Below are 24,772 nucleotides of genomic sequence, written 5' to 3' on the forward strand. Positions count from 1 at the left end.
GCTCTGCTACAAGCTTACAACACACGCACTAAGCAGTATGTAGTGTGTAGTGTTTATTTGTGTGATGTTAGGATGATTAATGACTTTGGTGAAGTTCTAAAAGGTCCTGTTCAGTTGAATGGAAAAATGGACCTGGATGGATCAGCGGTATGACTAGCCTCGAGTGAACTATCTCTCCAGAGTGTCCAGATTTTCATGTTATGTAAAGGTTGGCGAATCAGCTTCAAGGTGATTTAATTCGTTCAAGTGTTGCGCAAACCATTTGTACTGCTTTAAGGTGTGAATCAACGTGCTATGGTCAACCAATTGTAAATCGAATGCTGCTCCTAGTTGACGAAAGCACTAAACTGAATGTGTACAACCGGCGTGCACAACAGATAGTCCTTCCATGAAGGTAAACGTGCTTGTGGGTTCGGAAGGGATTGTAAACATTCTGGTTCGTCATTTCACCGTTCAACGTTAGGTGTACAAAACGTAGACAGTATCGCACTCTATGCTACAGGCGATAGCATCACCGAAACGGACACTCCCAGAAGGGAAAATTGGGTAAGTAGAATTCATCAGTTTATATTGTTTGTGCAAATTCTTGCAAACAAAATCATTAGCTGAAACTCAATGAGCCTGCAGCGGTCTGGGTGGCAAGGCGGCAGGAGGTCACTCGAATCAGGTGAGCGGCACAGTGAAAATTAATTTTGGCAATAATTTCAAAACAAAAATAATGCCAGATTTTGAACAATGTATGCAACTGTGTGTACACATAGATCGTTTGTCCTTTTTCTGGACATCATCGTTTTCATTCATACACACAGCATAATTGAACATATAAAGTTAACTTTTTCATGTTATTGTACACCTCGGCTCTGTACGGCTCGATATTTGCTTAGTTGTGCTTCTAGGAAACAATACCCCTAATTGAGTCACTCTCAGTAGAACCTTACGACATGCTTACTATCTCTTTAAAATCATCCAACAAGTACCATCAACGTAACCTAAAATACACGATTCTATTTAGAACTATTATCTAACCACATCTATGCTCGATATAGCTGAAGCTGGTGTGATAACTACCTAGGCACGTGGCAGACCATTATACCCATACATGTTACCGGAATATGTGGTCCAGCTGAAACCAGCTGAGCCATTTATCAATCTGTTACGAGAGATAACATTCTAACTTCAGCACAGCCCTAAGCAAACACTATGCAGCGTTCTAGCGTTCGGCATGAGCTGGCATAATATTTTTGCCCAGCTGGAACTATTTTCCCATATGCTTTGATACATCGAAAAATATGTATTTTTTGTTTTTCTTCATACAATAACCTTCCACCCCCGAACAAAAAGGAAATTTGTTTGAAGAAGTGCCAATTTTACTGATTACGAAAAATGAAACACACTGGGAAAAATCATTTCTCATTCCCATCCTTACACGATTTCAATTTATTTGCAACTTCTATTCGCCCAACTTACTTGTCCTCTGGTAGCTGGTAGCTGACAAAATGATGCTGTTAGGCGTCCCATACACCCGTCCCGGCTTCTATCCAATTTAGAATGCTCTTAAAACCGCCCGTTGCAGTCGATGAAAGTACATACGGCGTAAGCCCCCGAAAACCGTTGCGACACAAGCGCCGGATCCTCCCGTATGTTTATCACATTCACCCCAGCCAAGCCGTCACGTTTTCCATCGAGCTAGGAGCTAGCTGCCTGGCCTGCCGGCCCAACAATTTCGATGCGAGCGAACAAAACACGCTTTCCGTGAAATGTTCGCCTTTTCCGATGAAAAAACAGACGAATGTATATTTTTTCCATGCTCTTACTGTTTGGCAATTGACTGACTCTGGTCGGTATGTGCCACTCCATCTAACCATCCCCTGCAGAAGGCTCAACGCCGGTATCAACATCAGCCATGAGCAGCAGCCAGCAACGCGATAAGGGAGAATAACGCCCACCAACACATCTTTCACAGCTCGCACACACCCGAACACAGCCGCTGCACCGACTTCGAGCCGGCGTTCGTTTAGCGGTGGCTCCGGAGAGGAAAAGCTTTCGCAAGCGTCGGCGTTTCTGTTCGGGTGAGCTTTTCCCGGCCTGCGTCTGGCGCGTCTCCATCTCGGGCATGGCATCCGGGGCATGCAGGGCTACGGTACGGACAGAATTTTCACTTTCATTTCAACGTTCGATTTCAACGTGAACGGAAGCGTGCTCGCGTCTCGTGCCTTCTCGCGGAGCTCCGTTCAGACGGAGGAGCGTAAAGAAAATAAAGCATCCGTGCGTCGTCGTTTCGTCGGACAGTTGTTGGCGTTTGGCGTTGAGCGTTTTGAGCGGGAACGAGCAAAACTAAACCGTTCACCTTAAGGATTAGTTGTAGTGCATCGCCCGTGCCGGATGTTGTTGCGAGCTTTTGCAATCCCGCTGCAGTGTCGTTTGCAATGGTTCGAATAAAACAATAGTGTTTAGTGTGTTAGGTGGAATTTGAAAAACAAAAAGCCGTTTAATTCAGTTTTCATACTTATATGTAGAATTACTACAAAAAAGTGTACAGTGGCTATGCATTAGATAATTTCTAATAGGAACATACATAATCTTCACAAACAAGAATATTGTAAGGCTTAATAATGGAATTAACAGTGCCCAAAGGTAACATATACAGTGCTTCTTTTCATGTAAATTTTTTACATACACAAAGTGAATTTAAAACATGACATTTTAATTGGGAATTGTCAAAGTTACTTTACTGTTGCAAAAAAGTGTTACTGCTTTACGTGGTGGATACCAGTGTTGTGTTAAACGATACTTTAACATTACTTTATAACAATTTGTCCGATAATTTTGTATTTTAATGATGGAGATGGAGATGGAGAAAAAAATATTTGTAATCAATTTTAATGTTAAGTGTACAGAGCCTAGCTAGCTGGTAGAAGAGCAACCAATAATTGATAATTTGATGGCTGATAGAGACTTTGATCGATTGGTTGCGCCTTGTACAGTGCATATCAATTTTAATGATAATATTAACCTTTTCCAAGAACAAAATAACAATGAATACCAAAGACAAACCTTTTCTCTGAAACAAAAAAAAAACAAATCAGCATCGGTGGATAAAGATGCCTTTCCACATCGTTCCATCGACCGTAGGCGCGCTGCTCTGATGCGCCCATTCCGGACCGCAACGATGAATACTTGCATGTGTAACATAATGTTTGGTGTGTCGTCGAGTGTCGGCTGTGTTGGCTAAAATTCCACCCATACGCCCAGGATTCTTTTCCTCAGGGTAAACTCTAGGCGTACCTTTGCCTTCGAAGTGAAACTTTCCCTATTTCCATCAAGGCACAGGACAAAGTTTAATTTAAACAGCACATGTTTGGTGGGCACGAAATTGTCACAAATGTCGGTATTTGTAATGGGAAGCAAGAGGAACGTAATTTTGCACGCAATTAACAAACACTCTAGAAAGAACGATGGAACAATCCAAACGGAAAAACGCTCCCATTCCTTCGAGCAATTCGTTGCGTGATTTGACTACACGACAAGTCGTAACATAAATCACCACCAAGTTCTGGAGTTATCTTCCTGCCTCCCCCCGCTTTGCCCGGGTCATTTGCCACCTTCGGTTTAAATATGTCACAATCAGGTTGTTATTGTCATAATCTTTCTTCATTCTTTGCTGCGCCATAAACGGTACCATTAATTCGGGGAACCAGCATCCAGCATCCACAGGACACTCCAGGAGATACTGTTTAGTCCTCTGGACACGGGCAGAGCAAACAGAATTTAAGACTGTGCATCTATTGACTAGCTGCTTTCGCTAGCTTCTAGGGTGGAGGTTATTATGTACATACAGAACAGGCCCACGATGTATACGACCTGCGGAAAACAATATTCTTGACCTCGATTTTATCTGCCACTACTCTGTTCGACCTCGTCAACCTAAGCTACCGACATTAATATTAAGCTGCTTTGACTGCCACTCTCGCAAACGCAAAGTGGAAAATACTCACCCGGCGATAAATGGCAACAATAGGAGCTTTTTCCTGCCGGGCCAAACAACAGTCTGCCACTTCATTTTGGGTTGCAAAAGTTCAAAAGCCTTCCATTGGGAAGGAAACCTAATACAGAGGGGATTACATCATATCACCTGATGCTTTCGCTACTGGACTCGCGGTCCAGTAGGGATTTTTGAAGGAAATGGTTGTTTTTCTATCCGCTAACAACGTCAACCACCCAACCAAAATTAGTAGCAAATATTAGACTTTTGCAAATATTTGAATTTTGGAACATTCTTCTTTATACAGGCTCATTTGTCTATATCGCACCGATGAAACGTCACATATTTGCGTTCGTGAGAAAATGGCGTAAAGTTTGACTATTATTTTAATGTATGTTATTCCGTAGAACGATTAAGCTAAACTTTGCAAGTAAAAACGTACGACAGAGCAAAAGGTACACTTTGCCGGGCCGACACACGTGTGTGCCGTAAAAAGATATAATCCTCGATTGTTTACGACACTTTGATCGTTTGCCGTCAGAAAGCTTGAGCACATTCGATGATTGAGCTTTTTTTTTGTTAATGCTGCGCTTTTCAAATAATTCACATTTGAAGCCTATTTTTGACCTTTGCGGAACGAAAAAGTGTCATTCAATTATCGAAATATCTATTTCTGAAATGCTATTTAAATCGATTACAATGATTTCATTTCGCTGACTGGCTCTCTGGTTTGGCCAGTCACTATGACAACTTCCTTTCCGTTATGTCAAACGCACAACAAACAACGCTGTTCGCATTATTTTCAACTTTGCTCGTTTTCTTTTAACAAAACAGAAACGAAACATTTGCCCCAAAGAACACACATGCTGCCACATACTGGCGAACATAAAAAGAATGAAAAAGAGGCATCCAGTCCCTGCCCGATGTGGTATTACACGTCCCCCGTTCCATGCGTTGTGATGGTAGAGTGAGCTAATCCTGCTTTCACCGAACTTCACGTTCTGTTTGATCCACCGTTGATAGCTATATACCTCTTGTGCTCGATGACTCCACTTACGCGAGAGCCCTTTGGGGCATTATTCCACAACTCGTTAAATACACTCCAAACACTGCAACAGTCTCGCCGGCAATCGATTGATCATACCAAACGTTCAATCACGAGAACCCGCATCATTTCACATGGAACCCTTTTCACGCCAGTATCTTGTGTGAGAATGGAATGGGTCGAATTTTTCTGGCGATATTTGCTAAGGTTAGAAAACTTATCTTTCAACAGCCGTTCGCGATCGATACTGAAAAGGGCGGAGGTTCAAAAGCTGATTTATTCTTTTACTTTCCATCTTTCCATTTCATGACAAATGTGTTTGGAAAGAAAATCACGAAATCAAATTTGAGCGGGCTTTCAGCCGAAACGCTGGATGAAAGTCACGTGCTTACAGAACACGCATGTGCTCACAGGTAACAACTTTTGCGGAAGCGAAGCTAAGAGCAAGCAATACATTTCGTTTATTCATTGGTTACATTGGTTATTTTACAACGAATTCTTGCTAAATATTCTATAAGGAATCTTCTCCCACAATTCAACAAATCCTAGCGTTACATACAGCTCCTCACAAGCTCAGTGTAACCTTTCAATCGGACATCGTTCAATTGGGCATGAAATGAAGACATTATCCGAACATCTCTCAGCCCGATGCTGCCTGATTGGACAAGTTGTGCCATTAGAGATAAATTCTTTCTATAACATTACTACACACCCGTACAACTCCTCCTTCCCTTGTTTTTGTTGTCATGTTTCTCGATGTTCTCGAGAACATAACGACAAACATCGGGGAACCATTGAACCACCGATTCCACGTACAGCTACACCATGTATCGACCATGAAACCGTTAAGCGAACCGAGTGGTCGTTTCTGTTATGCTTCCGCGATGAAGCGTGCGCGCGTTGCTGGATGGTTAATATTAATGGTTCATTTTTCTCACAAACCACAATACAACATGCACAACGTACCAGCTACACGCGACCGAAAAGACATGCCGCGAGAAATAACCGCTCAGTAGGGACGGTTAGCCATCATTACACCCCCAGCGGATGTGGGGTACTCATTTTCCCGACCAGACGCTATCGATGCTGGCGGTGCTTCCGATCGCGCGTATCGATGTTTTGATCCACCTCCCCGATTGTTTGCGTCCTATCTTCTCTTCCTTTCTTTACGGTTAACTGAAGCCATTTGGACGGAAGTCCTCCCTTCTTTACAGCAGAAGCAGAAGAAGCTTTGCGATTAAGCTGACGAAACTCGCCGCAGCCGTCGAACGAGCGCCGGTTTTTGGGTGGGTGGATGGAATTGATTTTCCGCTTCCGCACAGTTTATCAGCCGGCGACTCCATATACCGCATGGATGCGGCGAGGCGAGGTTGGGTCCTAATAAAATTTCACTCACTCGATAAGGATGAGATATTTATGTTTACATTGGTCACGGGGCCACTGTTGATAAAGTGTGTTCGGTCTCGAAAATTGGCGAACAGTTTAGTTTACGCTTGACTGACTATTTCATTAAAATTGGGGCAAGAGCCTTAGGCCTGCGATGCCTACGACGACGGTGAGGGTTAATGCTGGCCAAACTTGTAATAATGTTTGTTTCTTAGTTGAGAAACAGGCAAGGTTAAATATTTGTTCAGCTAGTACGTAAGTAAGCATTATAAGAAAAGTATTGATGTTACACTGTTAATATTATTGCCATAAATCTTGTCAAAACTCAACCCACTTTTAAGAGCTTTCAACATACGCTTTCTGCCAAAAAAAAAACAAGTTGCTTTCTTTCAACACATACTTTGTTCGCCGTAAGCAGCACTACAATAGCCCAAACTGGGGCTTCGCCATGCACAAAAGATTAAGCAAAGCCGAGCTTTCATCGCCAAAAGTCGTTTGCAGGTTTCTGCAGCACGTGCTCGCCCCACGCGTACTGTAAACGGTAAAAAGCAAGAAAAGAATTTCTAATTACGTTCACGCTGATCCTGATGCTTTGTGATCCTGTATTTGATATGGTTCGTGCTGTGGTCGAGTTTTCTGTGTCTTTAATTCATTTCTACATCATTTTCCTTCCTTTTTTTACTCCTAACATTTTTGAAGCATATAGTTTACTTGCTTTCCCACTTCAAACTTCATAAAGTTTTGATAAAATAATAATTTTGAATAATTCTGAATACATCCTTAACTAAAAATACACTCCACCAGGGCTGTGAGCCAGCAAAATGAGTCACGTGTGAATTATTTCATTTGCAAACTTTGATCATCCCAACCAACAGTTGTCACCGATTGCAGTTACATTATTCATAATCATCATCATCATCAGTTGGAAAGTTTCTGGCAAGTCTCTCACCGAAACATCCAACAAAATGTTTGCCCCAAACCCAAACATTAAAAGCTCGCACTTTATTCTAGCTTCATCAGGAAAAATGCCGCTAGCACGAAGGAAAAACATTGTTAATGGCCATTATGATTTCCGTTTTCGTCCTGTAGCCACAAACTCTATTAGAGCATAGCGGAAGGGTCTAATTAATCACATTTTGGTTTGATAGACCGCTTTCCCTACCGCGATTAGAGCCCAAAATTGTGGCCATACTTTAAAAGGGAGTCCCTTCAAGTGGGTACACTGTTTGCCATGCTCGCTATACAAGGATTTCTATTTTTCACAAGAATTTTTCGCTTTGTATTGAATTCTGTTACACTCGATAAGACTCTCCATAAGGCAGATCACGGCGCCGGCGTGTGATTGGTTATAATATCTTATGAAAAGGGACGCATAAAAAAACGATAAATCTAAGACTGATTTGATTACACGAAGCAGCACAACTGCCGACCGTCAGAGGGGGCGAAAAGCTAAACCTTTCTTTATACGCTCGGTTTACTCACAAGATACGTTACAACTGCACAGCACCTTCTACCTGAAGCTAACCCGAATCGTTCAATCCAGTAAAGTAAAGTTTTTTTTTTCGTTTTTTTTTTTGTGGGAAATTGATTCAAGAAAAGCACGGCAAAAAAATGCGTCCCGAAATGCGTCGAACGTACTTTTCACACCTCTGACTGGTTTTGGTAATGGAATAGATAGCGGCAGAAGTTTTATTTTTTCAGAACCTTTTTCCGTCGTCCTTTCTCGCCTGTCTCGTTTCGTTTTCACCGAAAAGCCATACACCAGTTCTTATGCCGCCGCCTTATGGAACGAATAAAACAACTCGTGCAGACACGAGAAGCGGAAAAACCAGCCTCGACACTTAGCTTAACTGCACCCGAAGGAATTCCGGGCGTTCGTTCCCGGAAAAGCCTCCGTTTCACGCTTAAAGATACCCATTTCATCATTTTCTGCGACATAATCGTCAAACACCAGTGCCCATCCGTCGATCATCCTCGGTTTCGGGAAAGTTATCTGACGACGGGTTTGCAACCGTGTGCCCTTCTCATTCGCTCTAATTAAATTCACTCCTTCTACTCCGTCACACACCGTCTGTTGGCCCACGGATCGGGGGTTTCCTTGCTCCGCTCCAACTGTCCTTTCGTAAGAAAATTCCTTTCGGACTGTAGTAAATGGTTTTACCTTTTTTCCCGCTTTAGTTTTTTTTCTCTGTCCATAAAAATCAGCTTTATGATGTTTTACGACACAAGCAGCTTCCATGCGGCTGGATCAACAACCGGCACACACAAAAAAGCAAAGTTTGTTTAGGGAAAAAACGGGAAAACAGCACATGGAAGCGTATGCGATAAGATACACCTCAACACCGCACACACACAAACGCACACGAGGTGCAGGGATTTGTCTCTTAACGGAAGCACTTATTTCCACCATTCTACGGTCACATTTCGCCTTTTGGGCGGCAAAAGGCACTCCATTGGAAGCCATATGTTTTCCCAGCGACAGTGGCATATCCTCTTATGGTCCTTCTGGTTCTGGTTTGGTTTGAAAACGGTCGGTAGCCAATTCGGCAGACACATTCGATGTATGTGAGAAGGTTTTGCTGCTGTTTTTTTGTTTGAATGTATCCTTTCACCCGCCATTTGTTTGGCAGAGGTTTTTTTGCTGTTTTTGTTTCAGATTGGATAGATCATTGTGAGGCCATAGTTGTCGGTATCATCAAACCCATCATCATGTATGGCCGGCCTTCATCCAGCAGTTGGAATTCTTTGTTTTTCTACTCCAAAAAACGATCCCAAAACGATTCACTTATCTTGTCGCATGATCCGGACCAGATGTATTCTACTGTATTCTGAGCACAATCAAAAACGAATTTTATTTCAGAACCTCTATCTCTTTCTATGTTATTGAGTTCTGGTAAATTACAGTAATATTATGTGCTTATTTCTTAAGTTTATGCTTTCCTCAACTTTAGAGCACTATTACAAAATCGAACTGTTTCCCGATACATTACAGTTCTTCTTTGACTGCGTGCTTGCTACGTTCAATTAAAGAACTTGAGAGGCTTTAAGTTTATTGAAGTGTTCAATTTGTCGCTTCGTGAAACAATCAATTGCCATCCCTTATCAAGCGCATACACACTTTTCCCTAATCTTCCATTTCAAAGCCGCTTAAAAAAGCGTCGCTTTTCACTTGGAACAGTTCCTGTTAGCTGTGAGCTTGTGAGCTCCCCATCTGGTTCCGTTTCCAAAACAACGCCCCGACCTGTTAGCTTAGCCTGTGATGTGACACTTTGCACCGGGCCACTCGCTTTGATGGATATTCGATAATTGATAGGCCTTCATCATCTTTCATATGGCAGTTGCACACGAACGAAAGCAATACACCAGTCAAAAAGACTAGCACCAAACCAAACGGTGTCACAGGGGGTGCTTGAAAGTTTTTCGTTCCGATTGAAAAGGTTTTCTCAAATGCCATGACAACGAAAATTTTCATTCAGTGGGCGTTATTTTTGTCCAGCCTTTCAATCAAATTTGGGGACCGACTGTATTCATTCACAAGCTAACTTTTAGATCCGGGATTCCTAGGAAAGGTTATGGAAATTTGCAATGTCACCGAAGTATTCAATTTCATGCCATTCATAGAGCTTGAAGTTGTAATGCTATTTTATCGCTTCCGTGTCTCTCCGCACACGTTTGCGCTTCCACTGTGCACTACTGCGTAGCACTTCTAAGCCACATCCCACCCACCACAACCTATTTAACTTCCCGAAACCAAGAATAAAGTTCGCTTTCACTGCGATTGCCTATCAATTAGCGGGAGGCGTAAAAGTGCTTCCTCTCCTGCGGCCAAAACCATTCACTTGATTCAATTATCGTCACACCTCTTACTACGCACCACCATCATCTAATGGCTGTCACGCAGCAATGTCACTAAGAACCACAAGATTGTCAGTGCCGCACACAAATGGTATCCCGTAATTAAATGATCTCTTTTTCCGACGCTCAATTCCGAGCCCACACCACACCGCCAAGATGCCCTCCTCCTCTCACATCCAACGGATGCTAAAATGTTTACACAGGACGAAAGAACGGCAAACGATACAAATACACCCCGAAAACAAAACAACTGTAGGATGTAATTCTGGACAATTGATTCGATAGCGACACTCTCAGACGGGTGCAAATTGAGGATTGGCGTGATTTACAGATTCCATAATTAGCCATCCGAATGCCTGGACATCTTCCTTCCCGTAGGAGGGCACAGCCCGTCTCCGTGCTACGCCTACCGTAACGCGACTAATGATGAAATTGAAGTGTGCCTAAGCAGCTTTACGGTCCATGTTTTCCTCGGAACTAACACCGGGCTCAGTGTTTGAAGTTCAAGGGCAGGCGGTTTATTATTGGTTGTACTACATTAATTAGCCGTCCGGGGTTGCGCTAATAGCAGAGCGGGTATCGATATAAATTCCCATTAGCCACAATAATCTCCGTGTTGGGGGCTATAAACAATCCACGAGGGTTATTTAAAAAGCGAAAGCACTTTTATCCACTACATTATAGATGCTTATTTTTGAACCGAATGGTTTTCAGTGTAAGGCAATGAAGTCATTTGAAACCAGCCCGATAACCACACCACACTTCAAAACTAGTACATTGTATCGTTGTATAATTCCAGTAAACTTCAAACTCAACAACATGGCTCTTCAGCAGTCTTGGCAACAGCTTGGAAGCGTTCAGTTCTCATTGTTGTTTCAAGGTTCTTATGTTCTTTCTGGGTAATCGAGTGAAATAATGTATAATCTGCACTGTTGTCATACATTTTACAAAACTTTGTATTTCAATCAAAGGACAGATGGCTCAGTTTTGAGAAGTTACATACCAAATAGATTGATTTCTAGCAAACCTCAGATTTTTTTACATTTTTATTGACTTGTGATAAATTTTTAATATACCTTTCAGTCCAGTCGTCAATTACATCATATCAGTAAAACAAATTAAAAATAAACTTCTTTCTCTTCCACACTGTGACTATGTAGTCCAATTGATCTCTGTGTATCTTCCTCCATTTAACTTGTACGCAATAACTTCCCCAAAATTTCAAAGTCAATGTCAGGAGTCGATGAGGTGGAGATTGTCAAAAACACATCCCAACTCTGACAGCACAGCAACTCACGACGTTGCGACGGCAAAAGCACTAAAGTGCGGAATGTCCTCGTTGCAAACCACCGACTAAGTGGCTCGCTCGGGTTTCGCTTTACCGAAAGGTTCTCAAAACAACCACCCCCGAACCTTACTGATTTTATCCGCTCGGCAGCAACTCCTAATGGTTGCGGTTTTTAAGATCGCCTTTCCCATAAACACCGCACTCACACACACACACACACACACACACACACACCGCAACCTTTCCCTTCCGGTGTGAATGTGCTTCTGAGTGGGGAAAAGTCACCACAAAAAAAAGTGAATGTGACACTCCATCTCGCCATCCGCCCAGGTCACACAGGGTGCGCGTTGTTTCAAGAGCAACAAACACCGCAACAGAAAGGATGTCCCCGTGGGACGAGATAAAACGAGTAGCGATCCGTACGAAGTAATTCATTTATTTTCAGGGGCAATCGTCCTGATGGAAACGGAAGCAGCCACATTCCACCCCCTTCCATTGGTCCCCCCTTTGGCATACTCGAGCAGCGTTAGCTGTAGGTGCGGTGCGTAAGATTCCAACGGGTACGGAGGATTCCGGGCGGGTCGACGACAAAGACCGAGATTCGTTGGATACTTCCCCAACCAACTGACTGACGCCCGAATCGCACGCACGCCGAAAAGCGTAAAATATTGTAGAATCCTTTTGTGTCCTTCGATTCGGTTCGAGGGATGAAAATAAAACCAGCAAGAGCGCCGGAAGTGAAAAAGGGAAACTCTTAACCGGCGGTCGGAGTTAACCGGGCTACAGGAAGAAGAAGAAAAAAAAAACACCCGGGTGATAAAACTGCACTGCGCTACAAAAGCCCGGAGCTTCGGATGACTTATGTTCAAAAGTGGTTTGTGCTCGGTTTGCCACCGATACATGTAAAGGACCGGGCTCCTTCGGACGGATGGCGATGGCGATAAGACAACGGAGTAACCGAGAAAAAAAGATTGTGAGAAAAACCACAGATAGATTTGAATGGACTGAAAATCGTTCGCTCGGAAAAGGATTCCTAAAGGACACATACGGACACCGAAGTTAAGAGAGCAAGTTGTGGTATAATGGAACGGGCTTGAAGTGGGGTTTGGTTTAGTGAATTCTTTAATGCCTATGCTTGTAAAACATGCATTTGATACTGTGCGGTCTAGGAAACGTGCGAAAATTAAGTACATCTTTATGGGCTAGGCCTGTCACATTCGACGTGTTGTGTGGATATCGAACCATTTTCTTTTAATTGTGCCCCGAACAAAGAAGCTAGCCGTAATAAAATCATTCAGGACATCATTGTCACTTACATTTGATTTTATTGCCTACATTTCGTTGGTTGGTTGTTTAAGGACACTCTTTTTAATGGTTGAAGATGATGATAAATCCAGAAGAATGACCTCTACCAACATTAGCAATTAATTGATTTGTTCGTTTTAAAAACAAACAACAGTTTTGGAAACTCCAATTCGAAGACTTTTGAAAATAGCAATAATACAATAAAAGAACCCGTTACCCAGAAGATGCGCCAACGCCTTATTTGCTCACACCGTCCCGAAAAACAATATCTTTCATGTTTGTCACGTACAGAATGCGCCGTCTGAATTAATTATACCTTTCAAAGGCTTTGAAAGAACGCGTTATTTAATAAAGCTTCCTGCCAGTTCATTTTTTAGAAAGGAAGTAGAAAATGTTCATCTCCAACAAGAAAAAATAGGACAAGGACTAGAGGTCCAATGCAATCGAAATCGCGCGCGCGTGGGACATTCATAAATTTCTCAAATTTTCCAAAGCAAAAAAAAACAACAGGACACACAAGAGAAATAGAGTTCCATCGGTTTGGTGGGAAGCATTCCCATCACTACCTGCCTTTTTTCCGTTGCCTTTTGTTTAATTATTTTTACCATTAATAATTCTTCTTATCTTTCGCCCACCATCATTGTTGCGCCTAGAGCTATGCCATGCCGTGGAGGTTTCGCCATTTCTGGCTACAAAACTGGAGTTCAAAGAACTCATCTTTACGATTTCAACATTTTCAAACGCTGGAAAATTTGCACCATCTAAACGGGGGGAGTCCCTTTCCGGTTCATTTTGATTCTCGGTATTCAAAATTTAAGTCAAAATCATTTACCATCCATCCGGACGGACTGGATTAGCGGATAAAGGGACAAGTTACTACATTACCCACACGAAGGTCACAGTAGTAGACAAACATTACAGTCCAAAAAGAAAACACTGTAAGTAAATAAAATGCCTATCCTGGGAAACCCGAAAAAGGACGGACTGAAAGGTCTACAACGTCCCCTACAACAACAACCAAAGGAACCTACCCAATTTTTTCAAATCACTTTCTGCAGTGAAAATAAAAATTCTATTTCCGAAAGCATACCAATTGCCTCGTTTGCACAATAAAATGCGATTGCATTTACACAGCCGATTTTATCGCCGGTTGCTAACGTTTTTTGAACGCCCAGCAGGGAGCACTTCTTTCTAAAATCGAAAGTGATAAACGCGGCGACAATAAAGGCAACAAAACAAGTTCCTCTTCAACGCCTCACATTGCTACATCCATATAATCTCTGGCTCATGAATGTTGACACAAACGGGGCGAACGAAACACACCACACCGGGTCGGTGGTTAAAGAATTGATACCATTACCCAAACTCGCTTTGAACAGCTTGACTTTTATCGCGCCAGGGGCGGGCGCTTCACTTCTTTCGCGGGAAATAATATCTTCATCTTTACGGGCCTAGGTGCTAAAACATATGCCACTAACCAGCATCATCATCACCCACCATCACCAGAGCTGTTGAATGGGAGCAATCAATTTTCATACAAACACCTGGCACATTTCTGGGAACAAATTAGTACCTCTGAGTGTTTGTGTTTGGCTTTATTTGTGGGTTTTTTTGTGGCAATGGTTAGCTCTATCGTGATTGCAACGACCATCTGTCCTGGCAAACGCTTGGCAATGTTGTTTGTGGAGATGTTCATTAGGGCACAAGAAAACATCTTTCAGTGAAGGTGCGTTTCGACGCAATCCTTCCAGGAGTTTACTGTGCCGATGGTACCAAATTATCCTGGCCTGACCGCATTTGTTGGTTGATGAATAAAACATACGCACCGCCGACCAGACGGTTGTTGGGGAATATTTTTACAAAAAAAATAAATATGCGTCTAGTTCAAGATGTTGACAAGATAGGATGATGTTCTGCAAGTGCCGCAGAAAAACAGAAAAGAGAGCTTTTTTTCGAAGTTTATATCGACCATTTTGAATCGACGAAGCTCTTAATGGAATCTACTGGACACATTACAAACATAACACGCAAAACAGCACGCATCCACTTCAGCCTGTACAACATCCAACAGTAACATCGCTTTCGATCATCGTCGGAGATAAATGTCCAGGACGTGAGCTTACGAGCAGCTTAACACACCGCCACCGAGGCACCTACCACTCACGCACACCGCCGCACACACGCCGAACCACCACCGGGGAACCATGGCGAGTTCCTTAGGGAGTCTACGTGGGCGATTCCCGTAAATCAGAGGGTTTTCTTCCCCTTTTTTGTGTTTCGTCGACCAACGTGTCGTTTTTTTGCTTTTTGCTTTTTGCAAAAACCCTGCCCTAAACACCGCCCACACTCATGGAGATTTTTCTTGCTCCCAGTTCCCATTAAGCGATGTTTCCGGTGTGGCCATTTATCAAAAGGAAATACCTTCCAGCAACATACCCAGCACCCCGCCCAACCGACCGTACTGAAAGATGTCGAATTGAGGTGATCATTTCGAACGGCCAGAATGGGAAACACCAACCCATTTGATTGAATTCAAACCAAGGTCAGGGTTAGGTACGCCTCCGCGTCTTTCCCTCCCTTGGGCCAAGTAGGTACGAGAGCGTGCCGAGGATTAATCAACCGACCGAGAAGGGAACAAAGCAACGGGAATTGCTCAGCATGAAATATGCCACTTAAGTTTTTTTCTCTCTTACTTTATCTTTACTGCCGCACTTCTAAACATTCCAAGAAGTCCTGATTGTCGATAAGGTCCACCCGCCGGAAAGTGTATCTCTCGAAGCCAAGAAAGGCACGGATTGTTGCAGGCAAGAAATTCAATTAGCCCGTCACACCGCGCTTCAGACATACCAACGAAAAGGCGACATGCCACCATTTGCCGTGGCGGACCGTTTGCCATTGAACTTGACCGTGGTAAATGATAACATCGATAAATTAGCATCAAGAGATGCCGGGAAAAACACATTCTTTCGTTCGGTTTCACCCGGACACAGGACAAAAAGAAGGCCAAATGTGACAGAACATTATTATGCAGCCACATTCATTTCTCGGAAGCGCTGGCAAGCTTTTTTCGCTATTGAAATTCCTTCCAGCATCTGCTCTACATTCATATGACTTTTGTTTCAGTTTGAATACGAATTGACCGAAGAAATTGGCATTGAGGACGTATGAAAACCTGACACAGACTGATTCATAATTCTGGAAAAAAACACAACCGACGAGACCAACGATTCTTGATTGGTTTTTAGGGGTTTTTTGGAAGAAATTGTTTTTTTCCTCATTTTCTTGAAAGCTTTACTCGATTTCGGCTCCGAAAACAGTGGTAAAAAGCAAAAGCTTTGAATTGTGCGAGTTTATGTAAACCAATAAACAAACCATGATGCAAACAATTTCGTTAAAACAGCCCAATCATGGTTGGTCATTGTGAATTAGTTACAATTCACACGCTCAAATCAACTCCAACCCAACTGGAACGAAACGTGTCTTCTAATATATAGCAACTCATTGGTTGCGGTCAATTTCCTTCCCTCCACCACATTATCCCTCGTAAATGCTCGCATTTCTTCGACCGAGATGTTTATGCTCGAAACAATGCTAAAGCACTGCTGCTTACAGGCCCAAAAATGGGCTCGTCATTCATCTGTAGCTTCGACCAGCGGCTACCAAATTAACCATAACCAACAAAGGCTTCGGGGGTAAACACATAACTGTGGAAAAATAAAACCAAAATCAAACATAACGGCGCGGGCGCTTTGAGGTTGGTGGTGTGGTTCGGACAAAAGCCACCGACTCCAGTATCCTGCTTTCTGGTGGCAAAGTGATAAACTTTCACTGTTAAGATGCTTCTTTGCTTCTTTTCCCCCGTTGGACACTTGTAGTTGTCGTAGCCCGACTAAGATTAATTGAACTTGAAAGGCTCGCCGCCGGGCTAAAAATGCTCCCACGTGCCGGACAAACGGCCAATGAATACTGTTCCTTCCCGTAAGCTGTTTATACGAAATCCGATTTTTCTTAAGCCTGTCTTTTCCCCAGCATTGTACAAAGTGTCCCTGTGAGTCGTATTTTCGGGGACCGGGATTCCCATCAAAGTCCCTAACACTCCCTACATTCAGCATGTGACGCCTCATTTCAAGGTCAGCCAAGAATGAATCACATGAGGGACCGCTGTAAGGGAGGCTCCGGACTCTCCACCATGTTTGGCCATTCCTCTCCATCGACTATTATTATCTGGGACATAATGAGGGTTGCGTTTGTTAAGTCCAGTCTGAATCTTTGCTTTCCTATTTTCCTCCTCTTTTGCTTGTTTGGAAGGTTTCCGTTGCTCAAAACGCACCACAAAATAGTAGAAATTATGTTTTCCTTCACACTCAACCATTCTCTTTCTGACGCATCCGCAGGAGCAAAACCCCTCCCCGGGGGGCTGAACACTACGGTACACGGTAGATCAAAGATTTCGGGTCGCCCGGAACGCGTCTAATCTTCAGAACATGGCCACGGCCCGAAAATAGCCATACATAGTCCTTCGGGTTAGACACTACCATCGAGCGCCGGCAGACAAACAAATGCCACCGAATGCTATTCCGTCCGCTTCGGACGATGTTCCATTCCGGCGACAGAACAAATCTTACTCTATTGCTTGGCGGGCGCATAATTTGCCCGTTATTGTCACTTGCGTTTTGTGTGCGCAAACTAGAAGCCCCACTAAGGATAACGACGATAGTTATCGAGGAGTTGATTTGCGCCACTGAAGTCGCACCATTACTTCCGGCCGCTTTTTCCCGCGATTGGCCGACCGGGGAGGGAGATATTTATAGAATGTGTATCGACAAACTATTAAGCTCACTGAAACAGTCCAGCCGTTGGTGCCTGTTACTGTTGGTGTTTATGACTCTCGTTATGATTGGCAGGGAAAATCAAGTCGGAGCAAATACAAACAAGCGTGTTAAACTAGTGACTAGTGTACAACTAATCTAGTTATGACCAAGAAAGTTGTCCATTTTGGTGGCTCAGCTTTTGGTAGAAGATTAAAGACAAGCCATTTCCGCCTAGGCTCTAAATATTCTTCTTATTCAATTTCACCACATCTCCAAGGCTAGTAGAGTTATCACCCCATTTCCAAGGAATTGATCTCCGCCCAAAAGATCCAACATGTTACAGCAGCAGCAGCAGAAACATCCGTTTGCCGCCAGTTGGACGAGTAATATCTGCAGCAGTATAACCACCGCAAAAAAAACCCTTAACCTTCACTGGAGGAACCTCCTTTTTTTGCTCTGCTCTTCTCTAATGCACCGCCTCCCGCCGTTCGCCCGTTTTCTCGTTGCAGGTTCTCATTCGGTCGGATGGTTTCATTGCTTCATAAATCAATTCCCGATGGCACCGACCGGACGTTGAGCGGGCCGAAACGTGGACGAACGCACACGCCGCTGACCGCACGATGTCCCCGCCGGATGACAGCACGGAAACGGAACCACCATCTGCCATGTCGACCACCGTCGTCACCGTGGCAACGCTGCTTGCCGAACGCTGCCTCGGATGTGCGATTAACTACACCGGCGCCGCCGCCGCCGCCGCCAATCCCCCGGGCGAACGGTTGCAGTCCGATTTCGGGCGCCCAACCACGCCGGCACCGCGGCACAACTGGACCTGGAGCTATCTTAACCTTAGCGCACCGCAGCAGTACGACACGTTCGACGGGGAGTACGAGATTGATCCGGCCTACCAGCTACGCTACAGCGTGCTCGGCACGGTGCTACTGACGTAAGTGTCATGGAAAAAGTTTTACCACGCGCGAGCCTCCAATTGATAATTGACTTTCAGACTTGATTAATTGATACGCCGGTTCGGGGGAAGAACGAGACACAGGCAGACACCGACAGACACCAACTGACCGTAGCTTCCCACACAAACACACCCACACACACACACAAGCCAAATATTTGGCTTCGGGGTTCGGCCCCAAAATTGCTTAAATTGTTCACTGTGTCCTACTCCCATGCTTCTAACGTGCAACATCTTATATACACACTGTGAAACATCCTACGTGACGCGCTTTTGTGCCAGCCTACGTGCGCGTTGCCATGGGAACAGGGAGGTGGAATGAATGCCCACGTAAAGAGGCAACCTTAAATGCTCCCGAACGGCTCCCTGGGCGGATGGAAAGGTGATTCGTCCCACGGGATGTTTGAAATGGGTCTCCGGGAGCCTTTTTTGCCCCCAGAAATAATGTCGCCCGGAAAATGAAAGCTCAGTGTGTAGCACAATATTCACTAAGTGGGAAGAAAAATGGGAATGAGCAGAGGCAGCGACCGGTAAGTAAGAAAAGAGAAAAGCGTACCGTTCATTCAATTTACCAATACGTTTCTCTTCGTTTCACACACGTGTATGAGTTCATTGCTCGCTCGACGTGGAAAAAAATACAGAAGAGCACTTTTGATAAATCATAACACATTTCACGTAAAGCCCTTAAAACGTTAGACGCTTGTTCGTTTTCGCCTCGTTTGGTCGCTGGCCTCATCGAGAGTGAAGAGTGTCACCGGAATGGGTCCAGTGCGGCTGACGGCTGTCAAAAAACGTCGCCCGGAAGTGCTTGCCGGACGAGAGGGACGCTGCAGGAGAGCGCGACGCACACGAATCACTTTCACTCGTCCATAACTTATTCGCCGCGCCCGGAAATGCTAAAAACGATCAAATGCTCCCTGCCACACAATCGAGTGCGTCCTCACGCCTGTCCTCGAACCGGCGATAAAAGGACTTCCTTCCCCTGCTTCCTGGCAGGGACGAGGAGATTGACAACTTTTCAATATTTTTCAATATTAACCTTCAGTGGGGGGAATTATGGAGATGGCAAAGTGAATGATACTAAGTGTGACTAATGCTTACTTCAAAGACTGTTGAGAGAAAGCGACTGATAATTTCTCCGACTGTCTTTTTGACTGAAGCTCCACAGAACAAAAATTGCCCATTCTTGTCGTACGACCGGCTTCAAGAAGCAAAATGTGATTGCGAAAGTGATAAACGTCTGAAACACCTATTAAAGCTACGAGATTTTCATTAGCCCGCTTCTTCTCGGGCGGCTTCACCATACGGAGACGGCTTTTCCAACGATCCATTATAAGTTGGTCAAACTGTCTGCCAAAATCTTGGAAACAGGCCTCTTCGCCCGGTTCACCCTACAGAGCTCCCGGCGTCCACAGCACACAAATAAGTACCGAAAATAGCGATGGGCTCCCGCCTAAATCCTAACCGCCTGACCTGATTCCACGCCAATTACTCTCAACACTCACTCACTCACAGGATCCCGCGTCACAGGACGAGACGGATGATGAGCCACTAAAGCGGGATTAACGTTCGCCCAATTCTTCATCCTTAAGAACGGCGGCGGGACGGCGAAGATATTTATTACATGTCATTTTTTCACCCACTTGCGATCAGGTTCCGGAGCCTCGGAGCTCAAAAGCGCTACAATAATTCCCGACCTCGCGCGACAGTAATTCCAAGCTGATTAGCTCACTTGCCTCAGATTTTCTTATTGGTCCTATTGTCTTCTTCTTCTCTTTCTCTCTCTCTGTCTTCCAGGGTGGCCTATGCGCTCGTCTTTATCCTCGGCCTGCTGGGGAACATCTCGGTCGTGATCGTGGTGAAGAAAAGCACCATGATGCGATCGCCCACCAACCGGTTCATCGTCAATCTCGCGTACGCTGATTTATTGGTCAATTTTCTCTGCCTACCGTTTACGCTGATCGGGAATCTGTACCCAGGTAAGATGTCAACCCGGTCTTGCTCCCCGGAGTACTACACGCACAGGGGCACATGTATCGTTACACAGGAGTCACGGCGTCAGGGAGCAAGTGGATCAAATTTATGGTCCTTTAGCCGGCAATCGATAAGAGCTAATGCAGGGGGCAACGGGGATTTTGTCGTTGTTGTTGCCATCCTTAGAACCGGGAAAGTTTGCCATCCCCCAGCCAGCTGTTCGGGAATGGCGGCGGGTTTGGTTTAAGTTGGACAATATATTGACTTTTAAATTGACTGCTGACAACCTTCCTCCCCGATGACGCGTTCCACACACTTCCACACATACATACACACACATGAAAAGAATCGAGGCCAGCTTCCGCAAATACAGAGGAAGGAAAAAAAAGCAGCGAGATTGATTTATTTCCCTTGAGGGGATGGTCCCATTTACGTACTTTTTTCCACGTGGTTCCTAAACACTATTTTCCAGCCGGCGCCGCTGCTGAAAATAGAATCGATCAACGTGTTACGGTGAAAGAATAAAGTATAATTACGAAACATTGAAACATAAATAACGCGTCCAGGGCGGGCGTCCGTTGTGTACTATATTGCAGCCATCCATCTTGCACGTCCGCAGGGCAAAGGCGCAGACGGTTTTAAAGCAACAATTCTGCATACAAAACCACTCCAAACGCGGCCGTGGTTGTTTTTTCTTTTCTTTTGCCGAATAATTTACATCTAATGAATAATTCTGCTGAAAAAGGCTCTTCCATCCCAAAAGCCGGTGTACCACCATGTGCACATACTGTACGAGCACGGAGGCAAAAAAACAAAACAAAACAAAAAACCAATAACCAGGAACCATATTACGGGGCCCATCAACCATTCCATCGAGTAAAGTAAAAACTTTTCTTTTATGAAGCCACCATATGAAGGCACAGCATCGATTGTGACAAATTGTAGACATGGGCATTGCCGTAAAGGATACCGTTTATCGATGGTGATACAGTTAGCACGTTATGTATTGTACCGTTTCCTACGCTTTCCTACAGTGCTGTCAAACCGATCAGCTTCTCGAGCATAGTTTCTCCCAATGTATTATGAGACAGACAGGACAGAATACTCACACGCGCAGGATGGTGGTACTACTTCGCTCGATGAAAGGATGGTCTCTCCACACCAACCCTTCCTGGTGTGACATCTCTGGCCAAGACCGCACGTTGAAGCAGCCGTCCTACCGAAAACCCGTGTTTCAATATCACTCGTCCCCGAACGTAGGCAAAACACACAGCGCCACTTCAAGTGTTACTTTGATGTTGTGAGCTTCGTCTCTTTTTTTTCGTCCTTCCTTTACAGCCACACAGTAATATGGAGGCGCCTCGTAGTTTTCAAGCGCTTCTTACACCGTTTTACCGTTATTTTTTCCTACTTTTCTTCTCCTTGCAGCGTGCGCTTGCTATCAGTTCGGCCAAACTTTCCCGCATTTAACCGCACACACACACACCCACAACACATCTTGAAAGGGAAAAGGAAAACATTTTCCTTTGTTCAATACCACCGGGCATTCTGCTGCTGCTGCTGCTGCCGACGGATGGTTTCATCGTCTCACACGCCCAATGTTGGCACGCGAAGGCAAAACTTACTCTTTCCCCCCTCGAGGATAAGACATCGAAAGGCAGCAGCAGCAGCAGCATTTCAGCAACACGTATAACAACCAACGTACACACACACACCACAACCCACCACAAAAACGATCCCAACAAATTTGGTGCCTCTTCTTTGTCCCCAAGCGTAACATCATACATTACACCAGTTCGGTAATGTAATTTTCGTCAAGAGGGGAGGAGACATTTTCGTCCTCTTTTTCTTTATCTTTCTTTTTTTTTTTTGCTTCAGCCCCGTTATCATCCATCTCTTGTCTGTTCTACTCCTTTCTGTCTCACGCTCACGATCTTCCGTACACCGCCATCGCCACCACCACCACCACCAAGCTTGGATATTGGGGGTGTTTTTCTGCAAGGGTGTTTCCTATCTGCAAGGCGTTTCCGTTTCCGCTTCCGTCAACACGCTGATGGCGATCTCCATCGAACGTTGCTTCGCGATATCGTTTCCCATTTCGGGCACCATTACGACCAGGTAAGGCGCGATACACACAGCGCGCTTCCCTTCTACTTTGGCAGCGCTTGCTCAGTTTTTCTTTTGGCGCGTTCTGATTCTTCTACGGCCTGCTGCGCTACTCTATCTCTCTATCTCTCCTCTAGACAGTATCGGTTGATTGTGACCATCATCTGGTTTATAGCGCTGAGCATTAACCTGCCCTGGCTGTTCGTCTTCACGCTGCGTCCCATCGGCATTCCCGGAAGCATAGCGCAGGTGAGAGTGTTCATATTCGGAGGAGGGGGTGTATGTGAGTATGGGGTAGGGGGGGTGCGTTTCAACGTTCAAGGTTACGTACGCGCGCTTTAATATCGCGACACTTTCATTGCCACTTGTACACTTAGTGGTCCATAAAAAAGCGCACCAAGGCAGACAGTATCTCAGTTACACTTGCCCTTCAAAGGCTTGCTATCAACGATTCTGATACGTACCCAACTTTTACAACAAACGCTGACAAAAGCGCTGACTACGAAGAGCTTAATTTGATGAAAAGTTACCCGTCCGGTCGTTCTTACTGAGCTTTAACAGATTAATCAACTGGTCGTCGTAAAATCCTGTCACTAAGTCTCGAGAAGACCGCGAGCAACGATGCTTTTGTAGCGATTTAACCAAGCGAACGACGCGAACACCGTAAGCTCTAGGCTTCATACGGCGTGGGTATATAGACAACTTTGCACATACATTCTTAGCTTCAACACCCACGAGACATACATACGAGCAACTTACTTTTTTGTATGGATAGCCAAAAACCGCACGCTGGTACAATAAATACCCCTATTGGTTGTGTCTCGCTAAGAAGCCCACCAACATGCTGCGGAATTGGATACTAAAATTTAATTAAAATTAAGCTCACTTATAGCGATAGGATAAACTCTCCAAAATTTGATAATTAACTTATCTTACAAGCGTTTAGCAACTTTGACGCTGGCAAAAAATATATATTAAGCTCAAACCCTTTATTAACCCATATTCTCACAGATTTGTACCGAGCTGTGGCCGACACCGGCATCGGAAAGTTGGTACTTTCTGTTCGCCAACCTGTTCTTCTGCTACCTTGGTCCGCTGATTGTGATATCCATCTGCTATGTCATCATCTGGAAGAATGTAGCTTACCGGAATCTGCCGCGCGAGATGATTATAAACCGCAAAAACGATGTCTTCAATCGCAGCAAGGTGAAGGTAAACAACCCTATCAGCTATTCCGTCTCGGTTGCCAACTGTGCCAACTGAACAGTTTGCCCGGTTTTCTCATCTCTTCGCTCCTGCAGGTCATAAAGATGGTGTTCGTTGTGATCATCACCTTTGCCATCTCGTGGTTGCCGCTGTATGCCATCTTTTGCTTCGTCAAATTTGCCGGCGATTTGGTGTACGATGAAACGGGTAAGCCACGACCGACAATATGAGGGGCGAGCTTATTAAGATGCATTTTTACTTTCCTCCCTTTTTTCGCTTTCCAACACAGTTCAATCTTTCATCTTGAACATTCTCCCCGTCGCCCAGTGGCTCGGTGCATCCAACTCGTGCATCAACCCGATACTGTACGCATTCATGAACCGCAAGTTTCGGGCCGGCTTCAAGAAGCTGTTCCATAGCTGCTGCACGGCCGACGAGGACGATTGGGACCTGCCGACCACGGTGGGCCGCCTCGAGGAGAAGGACCTGTACCTACGGCGGGTGCGCTCGTTCAGCAACGGCAAGCAACACCAAACGCTGCTGCACTACACTGGCCGGGAGCACTGCTCCACGCTGCGTGTGCCACTAACGGCACCGCCATTGAACGTGCCCAATGGTGGAACGCACGATTGAAATATTCGTTTTGGACAGCACAATAAGAAGCACAGCACGCCCATCTACGGTTTTAAAAAGATGATGCGCCGAACAAATTTTGCCAATGATAATATGCAAACAAAAGCTTACGTAAAACGTACATAACATATTTAAAATTGAATCTACAGCGAAGACGGGGGGAGGGGAGGGAAGGGGAGGGGGAAGCTAGTTACACTATTCTAAGAATTAAAAATCA

General features: G+C 44.7%; 1 protein-coding gene across 2 annotated transcripts; it reads left to right on the forward strand.

The window, feature by feature from the left end:
* Positions 1–24,732, forward strand: LOC120904938 (neuropeptide SIFamide receptor-like). 2 transcript variants are annotated; one of them, XM_040315458.1, is made up of 8 exons: positions 1–546; positions 18,182–18,615; positions 20,434–20,615; positions 22,584–22,728; positions 22,854–22,965; positions 23,728–23,928; positions 24,018–24,129; positions 24,212–24,732. In XM_040315458.1, exons 2-8 carry the CDS (start codon positions 18,293–18,295, stop codon positions 24,553–24,555), a joined length of 1,419 nt encoding a protein of 472 aa, XP_040171392.1. In that variant the 5' UTR covers positions 1–546; positions 18,182–18,292; the 3' UTR covers positions 24,556–24,732. The 2 variants fall into 2 exon arrangements, with proteins under 2 accessions (XP_040171392.1, XP_040171402.1); XM_040315468.1 differs by lacking the exon at positions 1–546 and adding an exon at positions 2,195–2,634.
* Positions 24,733–24,772: the final 40 nt, after the last annotated feature.

This window comes from Anopheles arabiensis, chromosome 2, assembly GCF_016920715.1.
Source record: "Anopheles arabiensis isolate DONGOLA chromosome 2, AaraD3, whole genome shotgun sequence".
In the NCBI taxonomy this organism is placed as follows: Eukaryota; Metazoa; Arthropoda; class Insecta; order Diptera; family Culicidae; genus Anopheles; species Anopheles arabiensis.